This window comes from Pan troglodytes, chromosome 17 (assembly GCF_028858775.2).
Source record: "Pan troglodytes isolate AG18354 chromosome 17, NHGRI_mPanTro3-v2.0_pri, whole genome shotgun sequence".
NCBI lineage: Eukaryota > Metazoa > Chordata > Mammalia > Primates > Hominidae > Pan > Pan troglodytes.
This window is the reverse complement of record NC_072415.2, coordinates 90374541-90397803: the sequence shown is the minus strand read 5'-3', so window position 1 is coordinate 90397803 and position 23263 is coordinate 90374541. Positions and strand designations below refer to the sequence as shown.

At 51.4% G+C, this 23263-nt stretch overlaps 1 protein-coding gene and 1 pseudogene across 1 annotated transcript; both read right to left on the bottom strand.

Moving 5' to 3' along the window:
• Positions 1–4071: 4071 nt before the first annotated feature.
• On the bottom strand, positions 4072–6785 carry LOC107969624 (nascent polypeptide-associated complex subunit alpha, muscle-specific form-like; annotated as a pseudogene).
• Positions 4198–10463, bottom strand: LOC112206249 (putative uncharacterized protein FLJ46235). Its single transcript, XM_024350950.3, has 3 exons — positions 10217–10463; positions 8095–8152; positions 4198–8001 (listed from the first exon to the last, which is right to left on the bottom strand). The coding sequence occupies exon 3, from the start codon at positions 7923–7925 to the stop codon at positions 7302–7304; it is 624 nt and encodes a 207-aa protein (XP_024206718.2). The 5' UTR covers positions 7926–8001; positions 8095–8152; positions 10217–10463; the 3' UTR covers positions 4198–7301.
• Between the last annotated feature and the right edge of the window lie 12800 nt (positions 10464–23263).

Below are 23263 nucleotides of genomic sequence, written 5' to 3'. Positions count from 1 at the left end.
AGGTCTACCTTAAAAAAATGCTTAACGGAGTTTTTCAAGTAAAAATGAATGAAGTTGGGAGCGGTGGCTCATGCCTGTAATCCCATTTTGGGAGGCTGAGGTGGGTGGATCACCTGAGGTCGGGAGGTCAAGACCAGCCTGGCCAACATGGCAAAACCCCACCTCCAGTAAAAATACAAAAAATTAGCCAGGTATGAAGGCCACTGAGATCGTGCCACTGCACTCCAGCCTGGGTGACAAGAGTCAAACTACATTTCAAAAACAAACAAAAAAAACAAAACTTGAGGCCTGGCCTTCTGCTCCTCTCCAACCCCCTCTTCTCTGGGCCCAAGCCACCTTGGCTGAGGAGGGGGTGAGGAGGTGTGAACCCCTGCCAGGAACCCCCTGCCCGGACCAAGTACTCGGCCCCCAGGCCTGCGTTCAGTGAGGCCTCCCGTGGCATCAGCATGTTTGTGTGGAGGAATGTGGAAGGTCACTCTGCGGCCGTGTTCCCCTGGTACTCCATCCCCTTCCTCACCCCTCCCTGCAGCCACACGAGGCCCAGCAACCTGCCAGTCACTCAGTGGCCTCCAACCAGAGAAAACAACCTGCCAAGTTGGCAGCTGTTGCTCATGAGTGTCCACCAGGTGGGACAGGGAGTGTTGTCCCTGGGCGGCCCCCTGGAGCCACCTGCCCTGAAAGCCCAGGGCCCGCAACCCCACACACTTTGGGGGTGGTGGAACCTGGTAAAAGCTCACCTCCCACCATGGAGGAGGAGCCCTGGGCCCCTCAGGGGAGTCCCTGCTGGACAGTGAGACAGAGAATGACCATGATGATGCTTTCCTATCCATCATGTCTCCTGACACCAAGTTGCCTCTACCACTCAGATGATGTCAGGCCCAGTCCCTCAGTGCCCTGCGCAAGGAACAGGACTCATCTTCTGAGAAGGATGGATGCAGCCCCAACAAATGGGACAAGGACCACATCCGGTGGCCCATGAGTGGCGGTCATGATCTTCAGCAAGCGGCACCAGGCCCTGGCGGGGCGCACCAGGATCACCCCAACCAGGATAACCAGACCGTCAGCCAGATGCTGAGCAAGCGGTGGTACACCCTGGGGCCCAATGAGATGCAGAAATACGACCTGGCCTTCCAGGTGAAGGTGGCCCACTTGCAACAAGGACCGAAAGAAGTCCAGCTCAGAGGCCAAGCCCACAAGCCAGGGGCTAGCAGAAGTGTAACAAGGGCTCGTGGGAGTGGAGCATATCAGAGACGGGCACTGTCACTGCCACTGCCCCTGGGGTGTCCTCTGAACTCCTGTCAGTTGCAGCCCAAACACTCCAGAGCTTGGACACCAAGAAGCAGCTTCTGTGGGGCAGAACGGCTGCACACAGTCAGGGAACCTGGCTCAGCCTGGCCCAAGCCTTCTCCCACAGCGGGGTACACAGCCTGGACGGCAGGGAAATAGACCGTCAGGCACTACGGGAACTGACACAGGTGGTGTCTGGCACTGCATCATACTCTGGCCCAAAGCCTTCTACTCAGTATGGAGCTCCAGGCCACTTTGCAGCCCCTGGTGAGGGAGGTGACCAGTGGGCAGCCCTGCTGCTGCCCACCTGAGCTGCTCATTCCCAGCACATGGCCAGTGAGGACATAGTGAGTGACGAGGAGCACACGGTCATCCATGAGGAGGAAGGGGTGATGATGTCATTGCTGATGATGGCTTTAGCACCACTGACACCGATCTCAAGTTCAAGGAGTGGGTGACCGACTGAGAGGGGGGACAACTCTGGGGAGGAGCCAGAGGGCAACAAGGGCTTTGGTGGGAAGGTATTTGCACCTGTCATTCCTTCCTCCTTTACTCCTGCCGCCCCTTGCTGGATCCTGAGCCCCCAGGGTCCCCCGATCCACCTGCAGCTTTTGGCAAAGTCTATGGTCCCACCCTGTCCTCCTCCTACACATACTCGGATGCTTCCTCCTCAACCTTGGCACCCACCTCCTTCTTACTGGGCCCAGGAGCCTTCAAAGCCCAGGAGTCTGGTCAAGGCAGCAGAGTGGGCCCTCTACGGCCCCTACCCCTGGGGATGGGGGCCCAGGGATGCCTTCCAAGGTGACCTGTTTCCTCCCAATGGATCCTGCCACCTTCTGGTGCAAGAGACCTGAAAGTGTGGGCGACCTGGAGCTACCAGGCTCCTCAGTCATCAGGGTCCCTCCCAACACTAAGGCTTTCCTAGGCAGGAGCTGAGCTGAGCCACCTGGGGGGCAGAGTCTGAAGAGAAACTGACTGGGCTTTCGGGGTCGGGGCAGAGGGAACCCCACGGACATGGATCCCACACTGGAGGACCCCACCACGCCCAAATGCAAGATGAGAAGATGCTCCAGCTGCAGTCCAAAGCCCGACACCCCCAACTGTGCCATGTGTGATGGGGACAGCTTCCCCTTTGCCTGTACAGGTGGAGAAGCCGAGGACAGGCTCAGGGAACCGGAGACCGAGAAGGCGCTGTCCTCTTCACTGCACGTGCCCTGGACCAGTGCCGGCCCTGATCAAGCAGCTCTTCCAGGCCCACTGCTTCTTCCTGTCCACTAGGCCACAGCCGCCCTCCAGGCCCACTATGCACACATCTTCCCCTCCAAGGTTTGTTCTGCCCCTGCCCTGACTCCCAGCCCTGTGGGGGTCCTGACCGCACCTCACCTGGCTCAGACTCTTGACGCTGCCCTGGCTGCCCCACCACTGCCTCTGCCCGAGAGTCACGTGAGGCTGAGAGTAGGGGCAGGGGCAGCAGTGGTGCCAGTTGGGGGGCGGTCCAGTGGGAGGAGCCTCAGCCTCGCGGGCTGTTCCGTGGGACTGATGACTGCATGATCTCCTGGGCACCTCATGGATCTTCAGCTGCAGGTGAAACGGATGCTGGTGGTGGGTGCAGGGCCGCTGGGAGCTGCTGCATGGTTCCCAGAGGCTGGACTAGGGCAGGTGCCAAGTGAAGCTGCTGGGGCAGCATGGGCAGGATGTTCTGCACACAAACCTTGGAGAAGAAGATGTGTGCATAGCGGGTCCACTGCTGCTGCCCCTGCCCTGACTCCCAGCCCTGCCTGACCCCACCTCAACCTGCTCAGGCTCTGGCGCAACCCTGGCTGCCCTGCCACTGCCTCTGCCCCAGAGTTGGGGCCTTGACAGCCTGGTTGGAAGGGGACACCCCAGCCCTGCCTCAACACCTGGGGGTCTCCATAACTACCACAGGCAGGTGGGCAACCCCAAAGATCCCAGGACTCACAGTACCCCCTGAGAACATGGAAAGTATGTGGGGGTAGCAATGGAGGGCAGGATGGTTATCTTCTCCCAGGTAAAGCCATTTAATCCTTTCAGTTTGGGACGGAGTAAGGCCTGCCTCTTTTTTTTTTTTTTTTTTTTTTTTTTTTTGAGACCGAGTCTTGCTCTGTCACCCAGGCTGGAGTGCAGTGGTGCGATCTTGGCTCACTGCAACCTCTTCCCGCCGGGTTCACGCCATTCTCCTGCCTCAGCCTTCCGGGTAGCTAGGATTACAGGTGCATGCTACCACGTCCGGCTAATTTTTGTATTTTTAGTACAGACGGGGCTTCATCATCTTGGCCAGGCTGATTTTGATCTCCTGACATCGTGATCTGCCTGCCTCCCCCTCCCAAAGTGCTGGGATTACAGGCGTGAGCCACCACGCCTGGCCAAGGCCTGCTCCTCTTATCTATACCCCCTACCCCTGCAGCTGTGCCGGGGGAAAGCTGGGCAGTTTCCCCCCTCCAAGCCCCTGTACATCCCATGAATTGTGGGACCTTCAGAGCTTTTCACTTTTCGGAAAATAGCTCCTGCTGGGGCTACAAGATGGAGTGTGAAGAGGGCCTTGGGCCACAGGGAGGCGCCTGTGGACTAGGGGGAGTTCATGCGCCCCTTCTTTCCCCAGAGGGGCTGGACTCAGGTGAGTATGGGGGTGGGGGCTCCTGCACTTCGACACAGGCAGCGGGAGGGTTTTCTCCCCATTCCCTCTGCACTCCCAACTTGAGCTATACTTTTTAAGAAAGTGATTCACCCTGCCTTTGCCCCCTTCCCCAGAACAGAACACGTTGATCATGGGCGATATTTTTCATTGTGCCAAAAAGTTGCCATGACCGTCATTAAACCTGTTTAACACCAAATAATAAGGAAAATAAAATAAAAAATTCGGGCATGGTGCAGAAACTCACTCCAAATAAATTACCTACCAAAATATATAATGGTGGAAATATTCCAAAATTCAATATTTTGGGATTTATACACAAAAGATAAACAAATTAGAGGCCAAGAGGCTGCCGGAAGGGAAAAACGGGGCCTGGAAAGGCCGTTGTGAGGAATGAGCTGGGCCTAAAGAGGCCACTGGCAGGCAGTAGCTGAACCTGCCGAAGTGGCCGAAAGGCAGGAGCTTTGGACTGGGGAGGCCGCAGTGAGGTGAGAGCTAGCTGGGCGTGGAGAGTCCGCTGTGAGGCCAAGGCCGAGGCCGGGCCCGTGCAGGCCTTCGAGAGGCAGGAGGCCGGGCCTGCAAAGGCCGACTGGAGATCAAGTTCTGCGCCTGAAGAGGCTGCCAAAAGTCAAAAGCGGAGCCTGGGAAGGCCGCCGAGAGCCATGAGCTGGGCTGGGCCGAAAGAGGCCACTGGGAGTCAGGAGGAGCTGGGCCTGGAGAGGCTGACTCGAGGAAGTTTTCCACCTGGAGAGGCCGCCGAGAGGACGGAGATGGGCCCGGGGAGGCTGACTTGCTGCTCTTCCAGGCCCACTTCCAGGCCGACTTGAGGACGACTTGGGCCTGCAGAGGCCGCCAGGAGGCCCAAGCTGGGCCTAGAGGAGCCCACCGACCGGAGGCCGTTTGGGGCCTGCAGATGCCATCGGAGGGCAGGAGCTGAGCCTGGAGAGGCCACCGTGAGGCCTGAGCTGGGCCTGGGGAGCTTGGCTTAGGGAAGTTGTGGGCCTACCAGGGCCGCTGGGAGCTGGGCAGGAGCTGAGTCCAAAGACGTTGTTGGGACCTGGAGTCGGCCCAGAGTCCGGCCCAGAGATGCAGCCGGGAGGAAGAGCTGGGCCCGGAGAGGATGCCGGGAGGCTGCAAGTGGGTCTGAGAGGCCAACTTGAGGAGGCCTGGCCTCCGCCTCCCGCATGGCCCAGCTGTTCCTCCTGGCTGCATCTCCCGCCTCCCAGCAAACAAGCTCTTTTAGCTCAGCTCCCGCCTGCGTTTGTAGACCCCGAAGTTTCTGCAACCAAGCTCTTCAGACCCACATCCCTTCTCCCAGTGACTGAACAGTCCCAGCTCCGGCTGGAGACGGGCGTCTGCAGACCCCGCTGTTGCCTCCCAGGGGAGTCTCCAGGCCCAGCTCTCGCCCCACCGCGACCTCCCGGGCCCAAGTCCCTGCCTACCTCCCAGCAGCCCGCGTGCGACCCTGCTACTCCCTCACGGTGGCCTGTTGAGGCAGGGGCTCAGGCTGACCTCTCTCAGCGTGGGAGGGGCCCGTGCGAGGCAAGGGGCTCACACTGACCTCTGTCCGCGTGGGAGGGGCTGGTGTGAGGCAAGGGCTCACGCTGACCTCTCTCAGCGTGGCAGGAGCCAGTGTGAGGCAGGGGCTCACGCCTCTGGGCAGGGTGCCAGAGGCATGAGTTGGGCATCAACAGGCCACCGTGAGGGAGGAGCTGGGCCGCACGTGGGCTGCTGGGAGGCAGGCAGGGACTTGGCCCCAGGAGGCCGCCGTGGCGGCAAGAGCTGGGCCTGGAGAGGCCCCTGGGAGGCAAGGGCGGGGCCTGCAGAGGCTGTTCTCCAACCAGTGCTGGGCCTGTACAGGCCACCAGGAGGCAGGAGGTGGGCCCTCAGAGCTTGGCTGGAGAAAGTTCGGGGCCTACAAAGGCGGTTGGGAGCTGGGCAGGAGTTGAGCCAAAAGAGCTTGCTTACTTGCTGGGAGGCAGGGCCAGGAGAGGCCGACTTCAGGACAACTTGGGCCTGCAGCGGTCGCCGGGAGGCCCGAGCTTGGCGTGGAGGAGCCCACCGACCAGAGACCATTTGGGGCCTGGAGATGCCATCGGAGGACAGGAGCTCATCCTGGAGAGGCCACCGTGAGGCCTGACCTGGGCCTGGGGCGCTTGGCTTGAGGAAGCTGTGGGCTGACCAAGGCCGCCAGGAGATGGGTAGGCACTGAGTCCAAAGAGGTTGTTGAGAGGCAGGAGTCGGGCCTGGAGACGCAACGAGGAAGAAGAGCTGGGCCTGGAGAGGACGCCCGGAGGGTGCAAGTGGGTCTGGAGACGCCGACTTGAGGAGGTTCTGGGCCCGGAGAGGCCGCCGGAAGGGAAAAACTGGGCCTGGAAAGGCCGTTGTGAGGAATGAGCCCCATGGGCCTGAAGAGGCCACTGGCAGGCAGGAGCTGGGCCTGCCGAAGCGGCCGAGAGGCAGGAGCTTTGGACTCGGGAGGCCGCAGTGAGGCGACAGCTAGCTGGGCGTGGAGAGTCCGCTGTGAGGCAGAGGCTGGGCCTGTGCAGGCCTTCGGGAGGCAGGAGGCTGGGCCTTGTCGAGGCCTGCAGAGGCCACCGAAAGTCAAAAGCGGGGCTTGGGAAGGCCGCCAGGAGGCATGAGCTGGGCTGGGCCGAAAGAGGCCAATGGGAGGCAGGAGGAGCTGGACCTGGAGAGGCTGCCGAAAGGCAGGAGCTTCGCCTGAGGATGCCACAGTGAGACACCATCTGGGTCTGGAGGGTCCACTGTGAGGCAGAGGCTGGCCTGTAGAGTCCGACAGTAGACAGAAGTTGGGCAAAAGGCTGATTTGAGGAAGTTTTGGGCTTCAAGAGTCAGCCACGAGGCAGGCACTAGGCCTGGAAATGGCCCGACCGTCATGAGTTGGGCCTAAATGGGCCACTGTGAGGGAGGAGCTGTGCCTGTTGAGGCTGCTGGCAGGCAGGCAGAAATTTGGCCTGGGGCAGCTGCCATGAGGCAAGAGCTGGGCCTGGAAAAAGCCCCTGGGAGGCAAGAGCAGGGCCTGCAGAGGCTGTTCTCAAGTCAAAGCTGGGCCTGTTCATGCCACCGGGAAGCAGAAGGTGGGCCTGGAGAGTTTGACTTGAGGAAGTTTTGGGCCTACATTGGCTGCCATGAGCTGGACAGGAACTGGGCCAAAAAAGGCTGTTGTGAGGCAGCAGTTGTGCCTGTAGACCAAGCCAAGAGGAAGAGGTGGGCCTGGAGAAGCCCCCATGAGGCAGAGGTTGAGCCTGTAGACACTAACAGGAGGCAGGAGCTGGGCCTGGAGAGGTCAACTTGAGGAGATTTTGGGCCTTCATAGGCCACCAGGAGGCAGCAGTTGGGACTAGAGAGTCTGACTTGAGTAAGTTTTGGGCCCGGAGATGACGTCCTGGGACAGGAGTTGGGCCTGGAGAGGCCACCGTGAGGCATAAGCTGGATGTAGAGAGGCCAGTGTGAGGCAAGACCTGGGCCTGTCTAGGCTGCTGGGAGACAGGCAGGAATCTGGCCAGGGAAGGTTGCCATGAGACAAAAGTTGGGCCTGGAAAGGCCCTTGTGAAGCATGAGCTTGGCCTAAAGAGGCCACTGGGTGGCAGGAGCTGGGTGTGTAGAAGCTGCTGAAAGGTTGGGAGCTTGGCTTGGGGGGTCCACAGTGAGGCAGATGCTGGGCGTGAAGAATCTGCTGTGAGGCAGATGTTGGGACTGTAGAGGCCGACGGGAGGCAGAGGCTGGGCCTGGAGGGGCCACCAAGATGCAGAAGCTGGGCCTGGAGAGGCTGCAAAGAAGCATGAGCTGGGCCTGGTGAGGTCGACTTGAGAAAGCTCAGGGCCTGGAGAGAAGGCTGGGAGGCAGGAGCTGGGTCTAAAGAGGCCATTGTAACGATGGAGCTGTGCCTGTGGAGGCTGTTGTGAGGCAGTAGCCTCATCTGCGGAGACTGCCGTGAGGTAGGGTATGGGCCTAAATAGGCCATTGTGAGTCATGAGCTTGGTCTGTAGAGGCTGACTGGAGAAAGTTCTGGGCCTGGAGAGGCTGCCGGGAGGTAGGAGCTGGGCCAAAAGATGTAAGCACATTTGCATTTATTAGACACTTTATTTCCATTATTACACTGTAATATATTATAAAATAATTATAGAACTCACCATAATGTAGAATCAGTGGGCGTGTTAAGCTTGTTTTCCTGCAACTGGATGGTCCCACCTGAGCGTGATGGGAGAAAGTGACAGATCAATAGGTATTAGATTCTCATAAGGACAGCGCAACCTAGATCCCTCACATGCACGGTTCACAACAGGGTGCGTTCTCCTATGAGAATCTAATGCTGCTGCTCATCTGAGAAGGTGGAGCTCAGGCGGGAATGTGAGCAAAGGGGAGTGGCTGTAAATACAGACGAAGCTTCCCTCACTCCCTCACTCGACACCGCTCACCTCCTGCTGTGTGGCTCCTTGCGGCTCCATGGCTCAGGGGTTGGGGACCCCTGTTCAAGTGCATCCAAAGCGACCCTTCCCACACCAGTCTTCACAGTGGTCAAGGGCAGCAACCACTTAGCTCCCAAGGCAATGTGCCTCAGCTGGCATTTCGTCACAATCAACAGTAAGTGGTAGCTTGAGTCACTGTGAGGTCACCTACTGCAAATCACCAGCATCCCATTTCCCACTGGCAAAGAGCTCAGCACTGCCCCCTGGGAAACCAAACCTATGCCCAAATCCCATCTGTGTGGGTTTATCTCCTGGGACCCTTCCTAACATATTAGTCAGAGTCCAATCAGGAAGCATAAACCACTCAAAAGTTTAAAGTGGTAAAATTTAATACAGAGAATTATTCATTATAACAGGTGAACAGCATAATGAGAGATTGGCTAGCACAAAGTAAAGAGAACTCTAGAGAATACAGGACAAGCCCAGGCCAGGCATGGTGGCTCATGGCTGAAATTCCAGTAATTTGAGAAGCTAATGCAGGAGGATTGCTTAAGGCCAGGAGCTAGAGACCGGTCTGGACAACACAGTGAGACCCTGTCTCTATCCAAAAAAAGAAAAAGGTTAGCTGGGAGTGGTGGTGCACACTTGTAGTCCCAGCTACTCGGAATGCTGAAGTTTGAGCCTAGGAGGTCAAGGCTGCAGTGAGGCATGATTATGCCACTACAGTCCAGCCTGGTGACAGAGCAAGACCCTGTCTCAAAGAACAAAACAACAACAACAACCATTTACAGACAGAAAAGAAATAGAGCCAATAAGCTGAGGAAAGATGTTGAAATGTGACAAGTAAAGTAACATGAGGTCTTTTGTCTATTTAAAATAATCAAACAAAAAATGACTTACTAAATTATAATACCCTGTGCTGGCAAAGGTGCAGTGAAATGGGCACTTTCTTATACTATGAGGGGTGTTTAAATTGTGTATAAGCCTTCCAGGGTAAAGCCTGTCAATTTTTTAAAATAATGGAGACAGGGTCTCACCATACTGCCATACTGCCTCCTCCAACTCTTGGCCTCAAGCAATCCTCCTCTCTTAGCCTCCCAAAGTGCTGAGATTATAGCTGGGAGGCACCCAAAACCCTGTCAATTTACATCAAGGGTAATGAGAATGTCCATTCACCATGACTCACAGTAATCTTACTTCTGGGGAGACAATTCAATCTAAACAAAAGGTCATCTGTACACACACAGTAAAAATCTGGGAGTAACTGAAGACAGAGTTGGTAAGTGAAATAAGAAACAGTTATAAGAAATTAAACTATGGTATCAATAGGCACCTGGTATAAAAGGTCAGTTGATGTTAGCTGCTACTTTTTTGTTGTTTTGAGACAGGGTCTCACTCTGTCACCCAGGCTGGAGTGCAGAGGCCTGATCATGACTCACTGCAGTCTCAGCCTCCCTGGGCTCAAGTGATCCTCCCACCTCAGCCTCCCAAGTAGCTGGGACTACAGGAACATGCCACCACACTAGGCTAATTCATGTATTTTTCCGTAGGGATGGTGACTCCCCCTTTGTTTCCAAGGCCTGTCGCAAACTCTTGGCCTCAAGCCATCCTCCTGCCTCAGCCTCCCAAAGTGTTGCGATTACCAGTGTGAGCCACCACACCTGGCCAGCTGCTACTTTTATCATTATTATTATTCCACTCAATTAAAAATTATCATTTTCAAGGCTATGCAACAGTATGTATCCTACAGCGTAATTGTAAAAACATATACAGTCGTTGTCTCTCAGTATACAGAATTAGTTCCAGCCCCCCATCTCTGCATATACCAAAATCCATGCTTACTCACGTTTCGCTGTCACCCCTCTGGAATCCACGTATACGAAAATTCCAAATATTAGTTGGGCATAGTGGCAAGCACCTGTAGTCTCAGCCACGTGGGAGGTTGAGGTGGGAGGATCGTTTCAGCCTGGAAGGTTGAGGCTGCAGTCAGCTGCGATAGCACTACTACACTCCAGCCTTGGACAACAGAGGGAGACCCTGTCTCAGAAAAAAAACAAAATAAAACAGGTTAGAAATTGTAATCTAACCCTAACCCTAACCCTAATGCTAACCCTAACCCTAACCCCACCCCTAACCCCTAACCCTCACCCTCACCCTCACCCAAACCCTCACCCTCACCCTCACCCTCACCCTAACCCTAACCCTAACTTGAAAGCACCCACGTGGTCATCTCCTGTTCTTGCTGCACTTACATAAATAATCAAGCAAAATCTAACAAAACTAGACTTATTTTTAAAACGAGAATAGTCTTACTTTGATTATGATCAAAAATGATGGTTACTACAGAGATAAATTTTACATTTCAATGGAAAACTATAACATGGCCGGGCATGGTGGCACACACCTTTAATTCCAGCACTTTGGGAGGCCAGCAGTTCAAGACCAGCCGGGGCAACATGGTGAAACCCCGTCTCTACCAAAAATACAAAAATTAGATGGGCATGATGGCGTGTGCCTGTAGTCCTAGCTAATCAGGAGGCTGAGGAGGGAGGATCGCTTGCACCCAGGAGGTAGAGGTTGCAGTGAGCTGAGATTGCACCTTTGCACTCCAGCCTGGGGGACAGAGCCAGACCCTGTCTCAAAAAAAATTTTTTTAAAGGAAAACTATAGCCATTGTGGGTTATCAGATTCTAGTCTTCTTTCTTGTTTCTGGGCTATTTTTACCTCTTTGTAAACTGGATCCTGCCATCTGCTGAATTTTGTCCCACAATGATACTTGTGGAACAAGAAGCCATGTATTGTCTCTTCTACTAATGTATTTATTGTCGGTTAATTTGAAGGTCTCCAACCCTGGAACAAAGTTAGAAGAGGAAGGTTTTGCTCCCCAAAATGTATAACCAAATTGTGGCACATTCATGTAATGGAATGCTATTTAGTCATAGAAAGGAACAAGCTATCAACTCACACAAAGACATGAATGAATCTTGCATGCACCTTGCTAAGTGGAAGAAAACAGTCTGAGGAGAATACACACAGTGTATTCTACATGGTGTGTATTCTACACGGTGTGTAGGCAAACTACACGGATGGGAAGCCATTGGCTCCATGGGGTGGGGGTTTGAAGTATTCCATATGATACTTTAATAGTGGGATACCTGCTACAATGCATTTGTCAAAATATGCAGAATTTTACAGCCAAATGGTTAATCAAACTCTATTCAAACTAAATAAAATAACTCAGGATATGGACTATCCCAGGATAGAATACGTCACATGAAAAAGAATTTATGTTATAAATTACTATGGTTTGGATGCAGTGTGTCCCTGCAAAAACTCATGTTGAAATTTGACCCCCAGTGTGGCAGTGTTGGGTGATGGGGCCTTGTGGAAGGTGTTTGGGGACGGATCCCTCATGAATAGATTAATGTCCTCCGTGGGGGTGAGTGAGTTCTGCTCTCACAGGAATGGATAATTCCTGCAGGAGGAGGTAGTTAAAAAGAGTCTGGCTTCCTTGGCTTCCCTCTTGCTTTCAATTTTGCTACGTGATCTCTGGTGCACCCCTTGCTCCCCTTCCACTTTCCACCATGAGGTGAAAAAGACTGAGGCCCCACCAGATGCAACTGCCCAATCTCAGACATTCCAGTCACCAGTATTGTGAGCCAAATGAAACTTTTTTACTTCTAAATTACCCAGCCTCAGTATTCTGTTACAGAAGCACAAAATGGACTAAGACAAAAATGTAGGTAACAACTCAGTGAAGGTGTAGGGAAAATGGTGTTGACCTAAGTCACTTTGAAAATGAATAGAATCTGTAGGCTGAAGGCAAATGAACTATACTTCATCACTGGATTCCATTTTATAAAGTTCTTTCCAACATAAAGAAGCAGTTGTTAACAATTGTAAAACCACATGTCTGTATCTGGAATAAAACAATGACTTACATAAGTCACAGATGGTAGGAACCAGGTCTCTCACTGTTGAAGTGGGAGGTTACAAATTAGCAAGGTGAGAAGGCTAGAATGCTTCATGTGATAATAGATCAGAGGTGGAGACATTAACGTTGTAGGGAAAAGAAAGAGAGATGAGACTGTTACTGTGTCTATGTAGAAAGGGAAGACATAAGAAATTCCATTTTGACCTGTACCATGAACAATTGCCTTGCTGAGATGCCGTTAATTTGTAACTTTGCCCCAGCCACTTTGCCCCAACTTTGAGCTCACAAAAACATGTGTTGTATGGAATCAAGGTTTAAGGGATCTAGAGCTGTGCAGGATGTGCCTTGCTAAAAAAATGTTTACAAGCAGATGCTTGGTAAAAGTCATCACCATTCTCTAGTCTCGCTAAACCAGGGGCACAATGGAAAAGCCTCAGAGACCTCTGCCCTGGAAAGCTGGGTATTGTCCAAGGTTTCTCCCATGTGATAGTCTGAAATATGGCCTCGTGGGATGAGAAAGACCTGACCGTGCCCCAGCGCGACACCCATAAAGGGTCTGTGCTGACATGGGTTAATAAAAGAGGAAAGCTTCTTGCAGTTGAGATAGAGGAAGGCCACTGTCTCCTGCCTGTCCCTGTGAACTGAATGTCTCGGTATAAAACCTGATTGTACATTTGTTCAATTCTGAGATAGGGGAGGTGAGACATGTTGGCAGCAATGATGCCTTGTTATTATTTACTCCAATGAGATGTTTGGGCAGAGAGAAACATAAATCTGGCCTACATGCACATCCAGGCATAGTACCACCCCTTGAACTGAATTATGACATAGATTCTTTTGCTCACGTTTTATTGCTGACCTTCTCCTTATTAACACCCTGCTCTCCTTCCCCATTCCTCCTGCTGAGATAATGAAACCCTAACCCTAATCCTAACCCTAAGCCTAACCCTAAGCCTAACCCTAACCCTAATCCTAACCCTAAGCCTAACCCTCACCCCTACCCCTAAACTTACCCCTACCCCTAACCGTAACCCTACCCCTAACCCTAACCCTAACCCTACCACAGCACTACCCCTAACCCTAACCCTACCCATACCCCTAACCCTACCCCTACCCCTACCCCTAACCCTAACCCTAACCCTACCCCACCACTACCCCTAACCCCTAACCCTACCCCTACCCCTAACCCTACCCCACCCCTACCCCTACCCCTAACCCTAAACCCTAAACCCTAACCCGAACCCAAACCCGAACCCCACCCCGAACCCTAACCCTAACCCGAACCCTGACCCTAACCTGAACCCTAACCCCAACCCCTAACCCTAACCCTGACCCAAACCCGAACCCTAACCCTAATCTAATCTTTGCCAAGGCAAGAGACTGAGGACACGAGCTGTTCCACTCCAATAAAATATAAAACAAGAATAGTTATACCAGATATAGATCTTAGATATGATTATATATGAATATCATTAATCATTAGTTGATAGCAATTACTCTTTATTCCAATATTATAATAATCCTCCCTCTATAATCATAACCTAGGAAAAGCCAGGCCATTCAGAGATAGGGGCTGAGGGGACATAGTGAGAAGTGAACAGAAGACAAGAGTGCGAGCCTTCTGTCATGCCCGGACAGGGCCACCAGAGGGCTCCTTGGTCTAGCGGTGACATCAGCCTCTGGGAAGATGCCCATTGCCAAGCGGACCGTGGTCTAGCGGTAGGCTCAGTGTCAAGGAAAAACATCCGCTACTTAGTAGACTGGGAAAGGGAGTCTCCCTTTCCCCAGAGGAGTTTAGAGAAGACTCTACTCCTCCACCTCTTGTGGATGTCAGGCCCACCCGCAGTTATCTGGAGGCCTGTCTCCCTGTGATGCTGTACTTCAGTGGTCATGCTCCTAGTCTGCCTTCATGTTCTGTCTTGTACACCTGGCTCTGCCATTTAGATAGCAGTAGCAAATTAGTGAAAGTACTAAAAGTCTCTGATAAGCAGAAATAATAAAGTAAGCTGTTTCTCTCCTTCTCTCTCTCTCTGCCTCGGCTGCCAGGCAGGGAAGGGACCCCTGTCCAGTGGACACATGACCCATGTGGCCTTACCTATCATTGGAGATGGCTCACACTCCTTATCCCGCCCCTTTGTCTTGTATCCAATAAATATCAGCAAAGCCTGGCATTCAGTCTCTGCGTCTCTGTGTCTTGGTGGTAGTGGTCCCCCGGGCCCAGCTGTCTTTTCTTTCATCTCTTTGTCTTATATCTTTATTTCTACACTCTCTCATCTCCGCACACAGGGAGAAACCCACCGACCCTGTGGGGCTGGACCCTACAATTAATATTTTCCCAAACCCAGTTGGGAATCCAAACTCTACCATTTAACTCCTATTTTTAACACCTATCAGCTGAGACCTAAGCATCATCCCTGCCCTGACTCTTACCCTAACTGTAACTTCTAAGAATTTTTACCTGAACCCAGTCTGGAACCGGAGCCCTCACTCCAACCATGGAACGAAAGGACGCAGTCACCTGAAAAGCACCAACCACCATTTCACCCTGGGTGTGACACAGGCTGCAGCCATGCTGTCTGCAGAGGAGCAGGAAGACAGGACTAACAGGGCTCCAAGGGAGCATCCACAGCTGTGACATCCACTGTCATTGCAATGGGAAATCAGGACAAGAAAAGAAAATCATGGCTGGGCACAGAGGCTCACACCTTTAACCCCAGCACCTTGGGAGGCTGAAGCAGGTGGATCAGTTGAGGTCAGGAGTTTGAGACCAGCCTGGTCAACAGGGTGTAACCTCGTCTCTACTAAAAATACAACAATGAGCTGGGCATGGTGGCACATGCCTGTAATCTCAGCTACTGGAGAAGCTGAGGTAGAAGAATTGCTTGAACCAGGGAGGCAGAGGGTGCGGTGAGCCAAGATTGCGCCATTGCACTCCAGTTTGGGTCAAGAAGTGAGGATCTGTCTCAAAAAAAAGAAAAAAGAAAGAGAAAGAAAGAAAGAAGGAGAGAGAAAGAAAAGAAAGAAAATCATAGTTGTGAAGATTATAAATTATATCCCTTTGTATGTTGGACTTAAGTACTCAAAACACAACCAAAGTGTTAAAGTCTTTTGTGGGTTTCTCCAAAGCCTCTTTATTGACTGATTGATTGACTGATTGATGATTTGAGACAGGATCTCACTCTCTTGCCCAGGATGGAGCATCACGGTACCATCACAGCTCACTGCAGGTTGGACGTTCTGTGCTCAGGCGATCCTCCCACTTCTGTTTCTTGAGTAGCTGGGACTAAATGCACATGCCACCATGCTCTGCTATTTTTTTTAAAAAAATTATATTATTATTATTTTTTCTGCAGAGACAGGGTCTCTCTATGTTGCCAAGGCTGGTCCGAAACTTCTGGGCTCAAGTGATCCTCCCACCCTGGCCTCTCAAAGTGCTGGGATCCAGGACCCCTCTTAAGGAGGCCTGACCCTAGCCACCATCCCTCCTTGGCAGAGCCTTCACAGGACATGAGATCACTCAGGCCAGCACACTTGCATGAGACCAGCTTCAGTTGGGAACTAGGTTTGGTCAGAAAGTCAAAGCGTTTGGTTCCTTTGTTGCTTTTAGCTCAAGTAGTCCCTGGGCTATTTGCTCACTGTCACTACCTCTGCCTGCCACACATTAAGGACCCCAGTGCCACACTGATGAATAAGTTGAGAGTGTGTTTTGTGGTGGACGATGGGGTATTTGCTTTGTCAGAAACTGTTCCCAGTTTTTCCCTGCCCATTATGGGCACACTGAAATAAATCCTGGGGATCCCTAAGGGCCCCAGCAATGGAAAATGCTCTGCTGAACCATGGTACCTGGGCAGTTTATTAACATCTTCCACCCAAGAGCCCTCTAAATGAATGCACTACTGCCCCGTATACTTCATGGGGTTTCTGTGTATGTATCAGATGAAGTTTTGCATATGAGTGCACGTCGTGACCTTAAAGCTCTTAGAGAAATGGAAGAAGTTATGACCCTAACTCCCCTCCTTTTCTATTCTAGGGGAAAAAGGCTGTGTCACAATACCCTCACGCCAGTCCCACTTTAATCTCCATCAGCCCTTCAGGCACACAAACCCAAATAAATACAATTAAGCAACTGCAATGTGCTTGCTGCATAAATGCAGTCTTAATACACATCCCACCTAATTACCACCGAATACCTGTGCTATCTAGAACTTGAGTCATTACAGTCTTTGCTGCCCTGCACATTGAAGTTCCACAGCCTCCAATCTGTCCTCCGTAAATCTTTTCATTCCAGAGGCATACCCATGGGGAACTTGAGAACACATGTGGCTTCAGTTACTAGTTTTGGATACAGCACAGCTAACATGAAGCAGCTGAAAGCTCCAAACACACTCACTGTCCAGGTGGAAAGAATTCTCCTGGGCTGACAAGGCCACTCTGCTATCCCTAACCCACAGCTTCCAGCCCAGGGCCAAAGATCCACTGCTTGCCAATCCTAGGCCAACAGGCAGTGGCAAGGTGGGTGGCAGGTAATGGGTAGATCATTTCGACTTAGGTTCATTGGCCAGAGCTTGTTTGGGTGGTAACATCTAGCTGCAAGGGAGGCTGTGAGATGGACCTTGCTAAAATTGAGGAAGATGGAGATACTCCATTTCTAAAAAGGGGAGAAATGGATATCGGGGGGAATCACAGTATCCAACATACCACTCTAATCAGGAAAGTTCTATTTGCAGGTGTCTCTGAACACTGCCTCCCTCAAGGTCTTGAGACAGGCCCAGGAGATCTGGACCCAGATCAATCCCTATCCTGCATCTCACAGTGAGTGGCATAGAGAAGCCTTCGATAGACTTGGTGAATGCCTCCTACAGGTAAAGGGCCTTTATCCACAGAGGTCCCCACTACCCACATCTGCTGACCCTATCTCACACCAGGGGCCAACCAGCCAGAGGAAGTTCCTGCTTTCCTACTCATGTCTCACTAATTTCAAAGGGGACCAGGTCCAATGCCCACTCCCCACCCTCCACCCCCCTGCCCTGCACTCACATGACCTCCTTCAAAAGACCCCAACCCCCTTCAAAAGACCCTCAGACCTGGTTACCCCAGGCAGTGAGCCTATCCTTCCAACAACCTCACATATGTGAAGGCATGTGGGGCAAACATCACCCAGCCGTCAAATACACTCACAGAGCCCTCCTGTCCAGGGCACAGCTGGGGCTCATGCTGCCTGCCAACCCCCATGCCTCTCCCTTCAGCTCCCACTCACGTTCCTCCCTCAGAGCATCACTCTCCTGAGACGGCTCAGTGACCTCACTGTGAGAGGCAGTGCCACCACTTCACAGGATGACGGCCAAAGAAGGAGACAGGGCTTTAACAGCTGAGTGAGTAGTCGGCCAGCAAGTTTCTCCATACTTTGCCAAGCAGGACAGCAGGGCACAAGGAACACCTGGGGTGGAGGCAGACCATGCCCACAGGGAGGCCACACCCACAGTGGACAGGCCACACCCACAGGGAGGCCACACCCATAGAGGAGAGGCCACGCCCACAGTGGACAGGCCACACCCACAGAGAGGCCACACCCATCTCCATCCCCATCCCCACCGCATCCCACTTGGGGCTATCAGAGTCACATCAAGAAGGGGTGCCTGGGATCCCCCATTCCTGCTAGTGGGAGTACAGCTTAGAACAATGTTTTTGAAGGCAATTCAGTGGTACATTTCAGAAATCAATGTGCCTTCTTTGTGATCCACCAATGCCACTTATAGGGGTTTATTCTACAGAAACAAAGAGGGACGGCTATAAAGATTATGAGAAATACAAAAGTAAGAAACCTGGACGAGTGTCCCTTGAAAAGAAAAATCAGACATAACAGAGATTAAATGCTAAACCTACGTCCTCAAGTTGCCATCCGATGAAGAAGACAAAAAGTAAGCAAGTCCCCCTCCCGAGAGTGAGAATGCAATGATAGAGCCATGCACAGAGGAGCAGTCCTTGGACGGAAGCCCCAGGCCTGCAGGAGGAGGAGGAGTTAGCTAGGCAGAAAAGGGGACCAGAGGTCCAGCCAAAGAGGCTGCCTGCTCAAAGACAGGCCCTTGAGACCACCACACACAGAAAGGCCCCCGGGTCACTGGGAGGATCGGGGCCAGGCTGCAGATAGGAAAAGGGAACTGGTGGGCTTCACAGACCGCAGGGGACCAGCAGCCCTGACACATGCCTGGAGGAGAGGGTCCACTCGAGGGACTGAGTGACCCCTGAGCTGCCTGAGATGGGGCTGGGAGACAGGCAGTCCGGCAGGAAGAGAGTCCAGAATGACCTTTCCTGGAGTAGGTGACTGAGCGATGATGTTTATGAAGGTGGAGACAGACGCCTCCTGAGAAGTTTGGGGAGAGAGGAGCAAGGCCAGAAGCGATGAGCTCTGTCTGTGTTGCACACGTTGAGTCTCGGTGACCAGTGACCCAAAAGAGTGCTTGAGACCATGTCCGAGAATCTGTGGATATGTGTAGGCAGGAAAGAGAGGAAGAGGACCTGGAATTCTAGGACTTTCTCACCCCTGGAGGTCACAGGGATGTTAGTGCTTAGCAGGGAGTGAAAGTCCAGGCACTCACTCTTGGCAGTAAAATTGGGAGATCGAGATCAACAAGAAGAAGATATCAGAAGGGCATGCAGAGGTACAGAGACTGGGACATGAACCAGGAGACTGAGAGACTGGATCAAGGTCATCTGAGGGAGCCCAGAGGGTTTCCCAGTATGTCCTTGGGCCTGTGGGCATTATCTGGGGTTTCTGTGGGATGCTCTAGAACAATTAAATCAGGCACATATTGAGGACAGAGGGGACTACATATCAAGCTGGGTACGGTCTGAATCCAAGCCCGTCTTCCTTTGGGGCTAAGGATGGCTCCAGGAAATTGCTTGTTCACTGCCTTCTGTGTGATGCTGTTGGTTTTACAACTTGAGTGAGCAAGCAGCATCTTCCGGGAAGATTTCCCCACATATCTAAGAATAAGGAGTTGATGCATATCCATTTAGAGTGAATGAACTCTTCACACCTAGCTTCAGGATTCTTGCTTTGGCTAAGACCTCAAGGCCAGAAGACATGAGTGCTTCCTTAATGTTTGTATTGCCAGGGCCCAGTACAGGCCGGCACCATGGCAGAATTTGATGAATCAGAGACATTATCTTGGAGATGGCCGTAAACTGGACCACCAAGAAACCATGCTGAAATAGACAAGAGGAAAAGCATGCGGTTTCATCTAATAGGAAATCAGTAGGGCCTGCAACTACTTTGAACCTCTGAAATGCTTTGGGAGTGTGCACGAGGAGATGAATCATGCTGATGAATGGATGCTGTGTGACTGAAAACTGACCATGCTTTTCTGCCATAAAATCACATTCTGATACATTCACCAAGTCAGTGAAAAGCTTTACGGACTGACTCTTTTTAAAACAGATCCTGAGACTCTAATCCATGCTTAGTGTAATACTTGGAACAAAGACTGTGCTTCATGTTCTAGGTGCTTTTATTTGTATTTTGTAAAAGTGTCCCAGAGTTTTAATGCAAAGTCAGAGACAGCTGCGTAAGGTTTACCACCTGCCTTTTGTCTTCCACCTGGGGGTGGACATGCAGGTCACACCGCAAGCTGGTTGAGGAGAGAGCCCTTTGCACCAATCTAGGGGATGCAACCAGGGCCACTTTGTAGGATGTGGGCAGATGGCTCTGGAATGCAGGGAATTCATTCTATTCTGGCCAACGGTGCCATCTGCTGAAAGAGCTACTGGTAAGTCAGTTTGGGCATGAAGCTTCCATTGAGAGTCAAGATATTACTGCATCAAAAAGGCAGAAGAGGCTAGACACAGTGACTCACACCTGTAATCCCAGCACTTTGGGAGGCCGAGGCGAGTGGATCACCTGAGGTCAGGAATTCGAGATCAGCATGGACAACATGGTGAAACCCTGTCTCTACTAAAAATGCAAAATTAGCCGGGCGTCATGGCACATGACTATAGTCCTAGCTGTTTGGGAGGCTGAGGCAGGAGAATCGCTTGAACTCGGAAGGCGGAGGTTTCAGTGGGCCAAGATCGCGCCATTGCACCCCAGCCTGGGCAACAAGAATGAAACTCCATCTCAAAAATGAAAATTTTAAAAAAAAGGCAGAAGAGGCCTCTTTGAGCAGGGGAAGAGAAAAGGGTAAAAAGAAGGGATGCCTTTATATGAGAATCAGGTGATAATGAGGCATAACTACTCTGCCATTTCCTTATTTCAATCGAATATCAGTTCTTTGCCTGCCTCCGAAAATATATTAGAATGCATTGCAAATGCAACAGCCTGCTGGTTCAAATATTACAGCGATGCTTTCCTATTACCCAACCAAATTATCTTAGAGAATGTTTTCTTAGAACATATACATCAGCAACAAATGTTCAATCATAAAAGAGCCTGCTCTCATCATAAAAGAACCTGCTATCATCTTTTTTTCAACAGGGTCTCGCTCTGCTATGCCCTGGAGTGCAGTGGCACGATCACAGCTCACCACACACTCGACCTTCCAGTCTCAAGAAATCCTCCCACCTCAGCCTCCCCAGTCTCAAACAATCTGCCCCTCTTGGCCTTCCAAAGTGCTAGGATTATAGGCATGAGCCACTGCAGAGGGGCCTTCCAAAGTGCTAGGATTACAGGCGTGAGCCACTGCAGAGGGGCCTTCCAAAGTGCTAGGATTACAGGCGTGAGCCACTGCAGAGGGGCCTTCCAAAGTGCTAGGATTACAGGCGTGAGCCACTGCAAAGGGGCCTTCCAAAGTGCTAGGATTACAGGCGTGAGCCACTGCAGAGGGGCCTTCCAAAGTGCTAGGATTACAGGCGTGAGCCACTGCGGAGGGTCCTTCCAAAGTGCTAGGATTACAGGCGTGAGCCACTGCGGAGGGGCCTTCCAAAGTGCTAGGATTACAGGCTTGAGCTACTGCACCCAGTCAAGGAATACATTTTACTGGGTCCACAACATACTTCCTTTTTGCTCCTGATGGTTCAGTTATTAGATGGGTTCCTAGAAGCCGTGATTTGAGGAAGATTTAACCCCTACCCATTCCTATTTTCTCTCTCATTTTCTGTCTGAAACAAGTCAGCCTCTCAGAGGCTCCCATGACCCCCGGTTGTGTGAAAAGGCAGGCTATCAGGCCAGGATCTGAGGAGTCTTTTCTCTCTCTCCTTTCTTTTCTCTTTCTTTCTTCTTTTCCTTTTCCTCCCCCACTCCCTTCTTTTTGCTTAGATGAGGTCTCTCTCTGTCACCCAGGCTGGAGTACAGTGGCACAATCATAGCCCACTGCAGCCTCGACCTCCTGGGCTCAAGCAATTCTCCCACCTTGGCCTCCTGAGTAGCTGGGACTATAGGTGTGTCCCACCATGCCCAGCTAATTTTTTTTTATTTTTTGGAGAGACAGGGTTTCACCATGTTGCCTAGGCTAGTCTCAAACTCCTGGCCTCAAGCAATCCTCCAGCCTCAGCCTCCCAGTGTGTTGGGATTACAGGTGTGAGCCATTGTGTCTGGTAGGAGAGGGCTTTTGTTTTTTCCAATCTGGCTGCTGTACTGTGTAAAAGCCTTTCCAGCTGAAGGCTCAGTTAATTTTTTTTTGGTCTATACCCGCCTGAACCTAGAGCTCAAAGCCCTAGCAAATCCAGTTCAAGTCTCAGCTGGAAACTCAAGCTCCACACGCAACAGCAAGCTTTCCCAGCCTTTCCTCCTGCTTTTGCCTGCAGATCATGCCAATCAAGAGCTGTGGAGCAACAGATGATTAAGATAAAGGAGCAGCACCTCTCAAACTTCAGTGTGGACATGAATCACCTGGGGATCTTGTTCAAGTGCGGCTTCTGATTCAGTGGGTCTGGGTGGGGTGTTGCTAACAAGTGCCAGGTGGAGCAGATTTTGGGCCTTACACCACACTCTGAGCCACAGGCATTGACAAAATGATCTCACTCTCATCAACCTGGTCCAGAAGCCAAGTCTAGGGCTACTTGAAATTCCGTAGCCTTCCAGCCTTTCCTTTAAAAGGCGTCTTCCCACTCCAAAGCCCCGAGCTTACTGGGTGCACCGCACTCCCACCTTCATTGCCTACAGTGCTGTTCATTCCTCCACATACTCCTTTGTCCCTGCATTTCTTAAAATGTGACAGTTGGAGCTCCTCCCTCAGGATATTACTGAGCCTCTTCTAACCACAAAACAATGTTGCCCACTGTAATGGGCAACTTGCAGTCAGCATTGAGCCTGTGACTTTTCTCAAATCCAAAGATTTGCATTCAGTTTAGGAAATTTCCCTTGAAAGAATGGCAGCACCTCTGTCCACAGTCTGCTTGCCAAGTGTGTGTCTCTTGGCATTTTTTGTTTGCTTGCTTACTTACTGCGCACGTGCCTTGTTTTGGAACTCTGTTTACATATCCGGTCCTCTGGCCAGCCTAGCATTTCTCTAAAGGGCAGTGATTATAACTCAGTGGCTTTGTAATGGTACTCCCTGGCACTAAGTCCCAGCATATAACAGGGTAAATACTTAGCAAAAATAAAGGAAAATCAGATTTCTATGAAAGTAATTTGTGTTAAAGGCTTTAGAGGTGTGTAGTTTGTGGCCTAGTAGTTCTAATTTTAGAAGTCCATTTAAAACATTGAATATAAGCAAATTTTTAAAACAGTATGATATAAAAGCTTAACAGTGGAAACATCTTAAATATCCAACAATAATGAAATGATTATAAATTATGCCTATATTCATATAAGCACCTTTTAGAAAACATCTTCTCTAAGAACATTTAATAAAACCGTTCTGGCCGAGTGTAGTGGCTCACATCTGGGAGGCAGAGGTGGAAGCATTGCTTGAGGCCAGGAGTTTGAGACAAGCCTGGACAACATAAAGAGACCCCCATCTTTACAAAAAACAAAAATAAAAATAAAATTAGTCTGTGTGGTGGCACAAATCTGTGGTCCTCAAG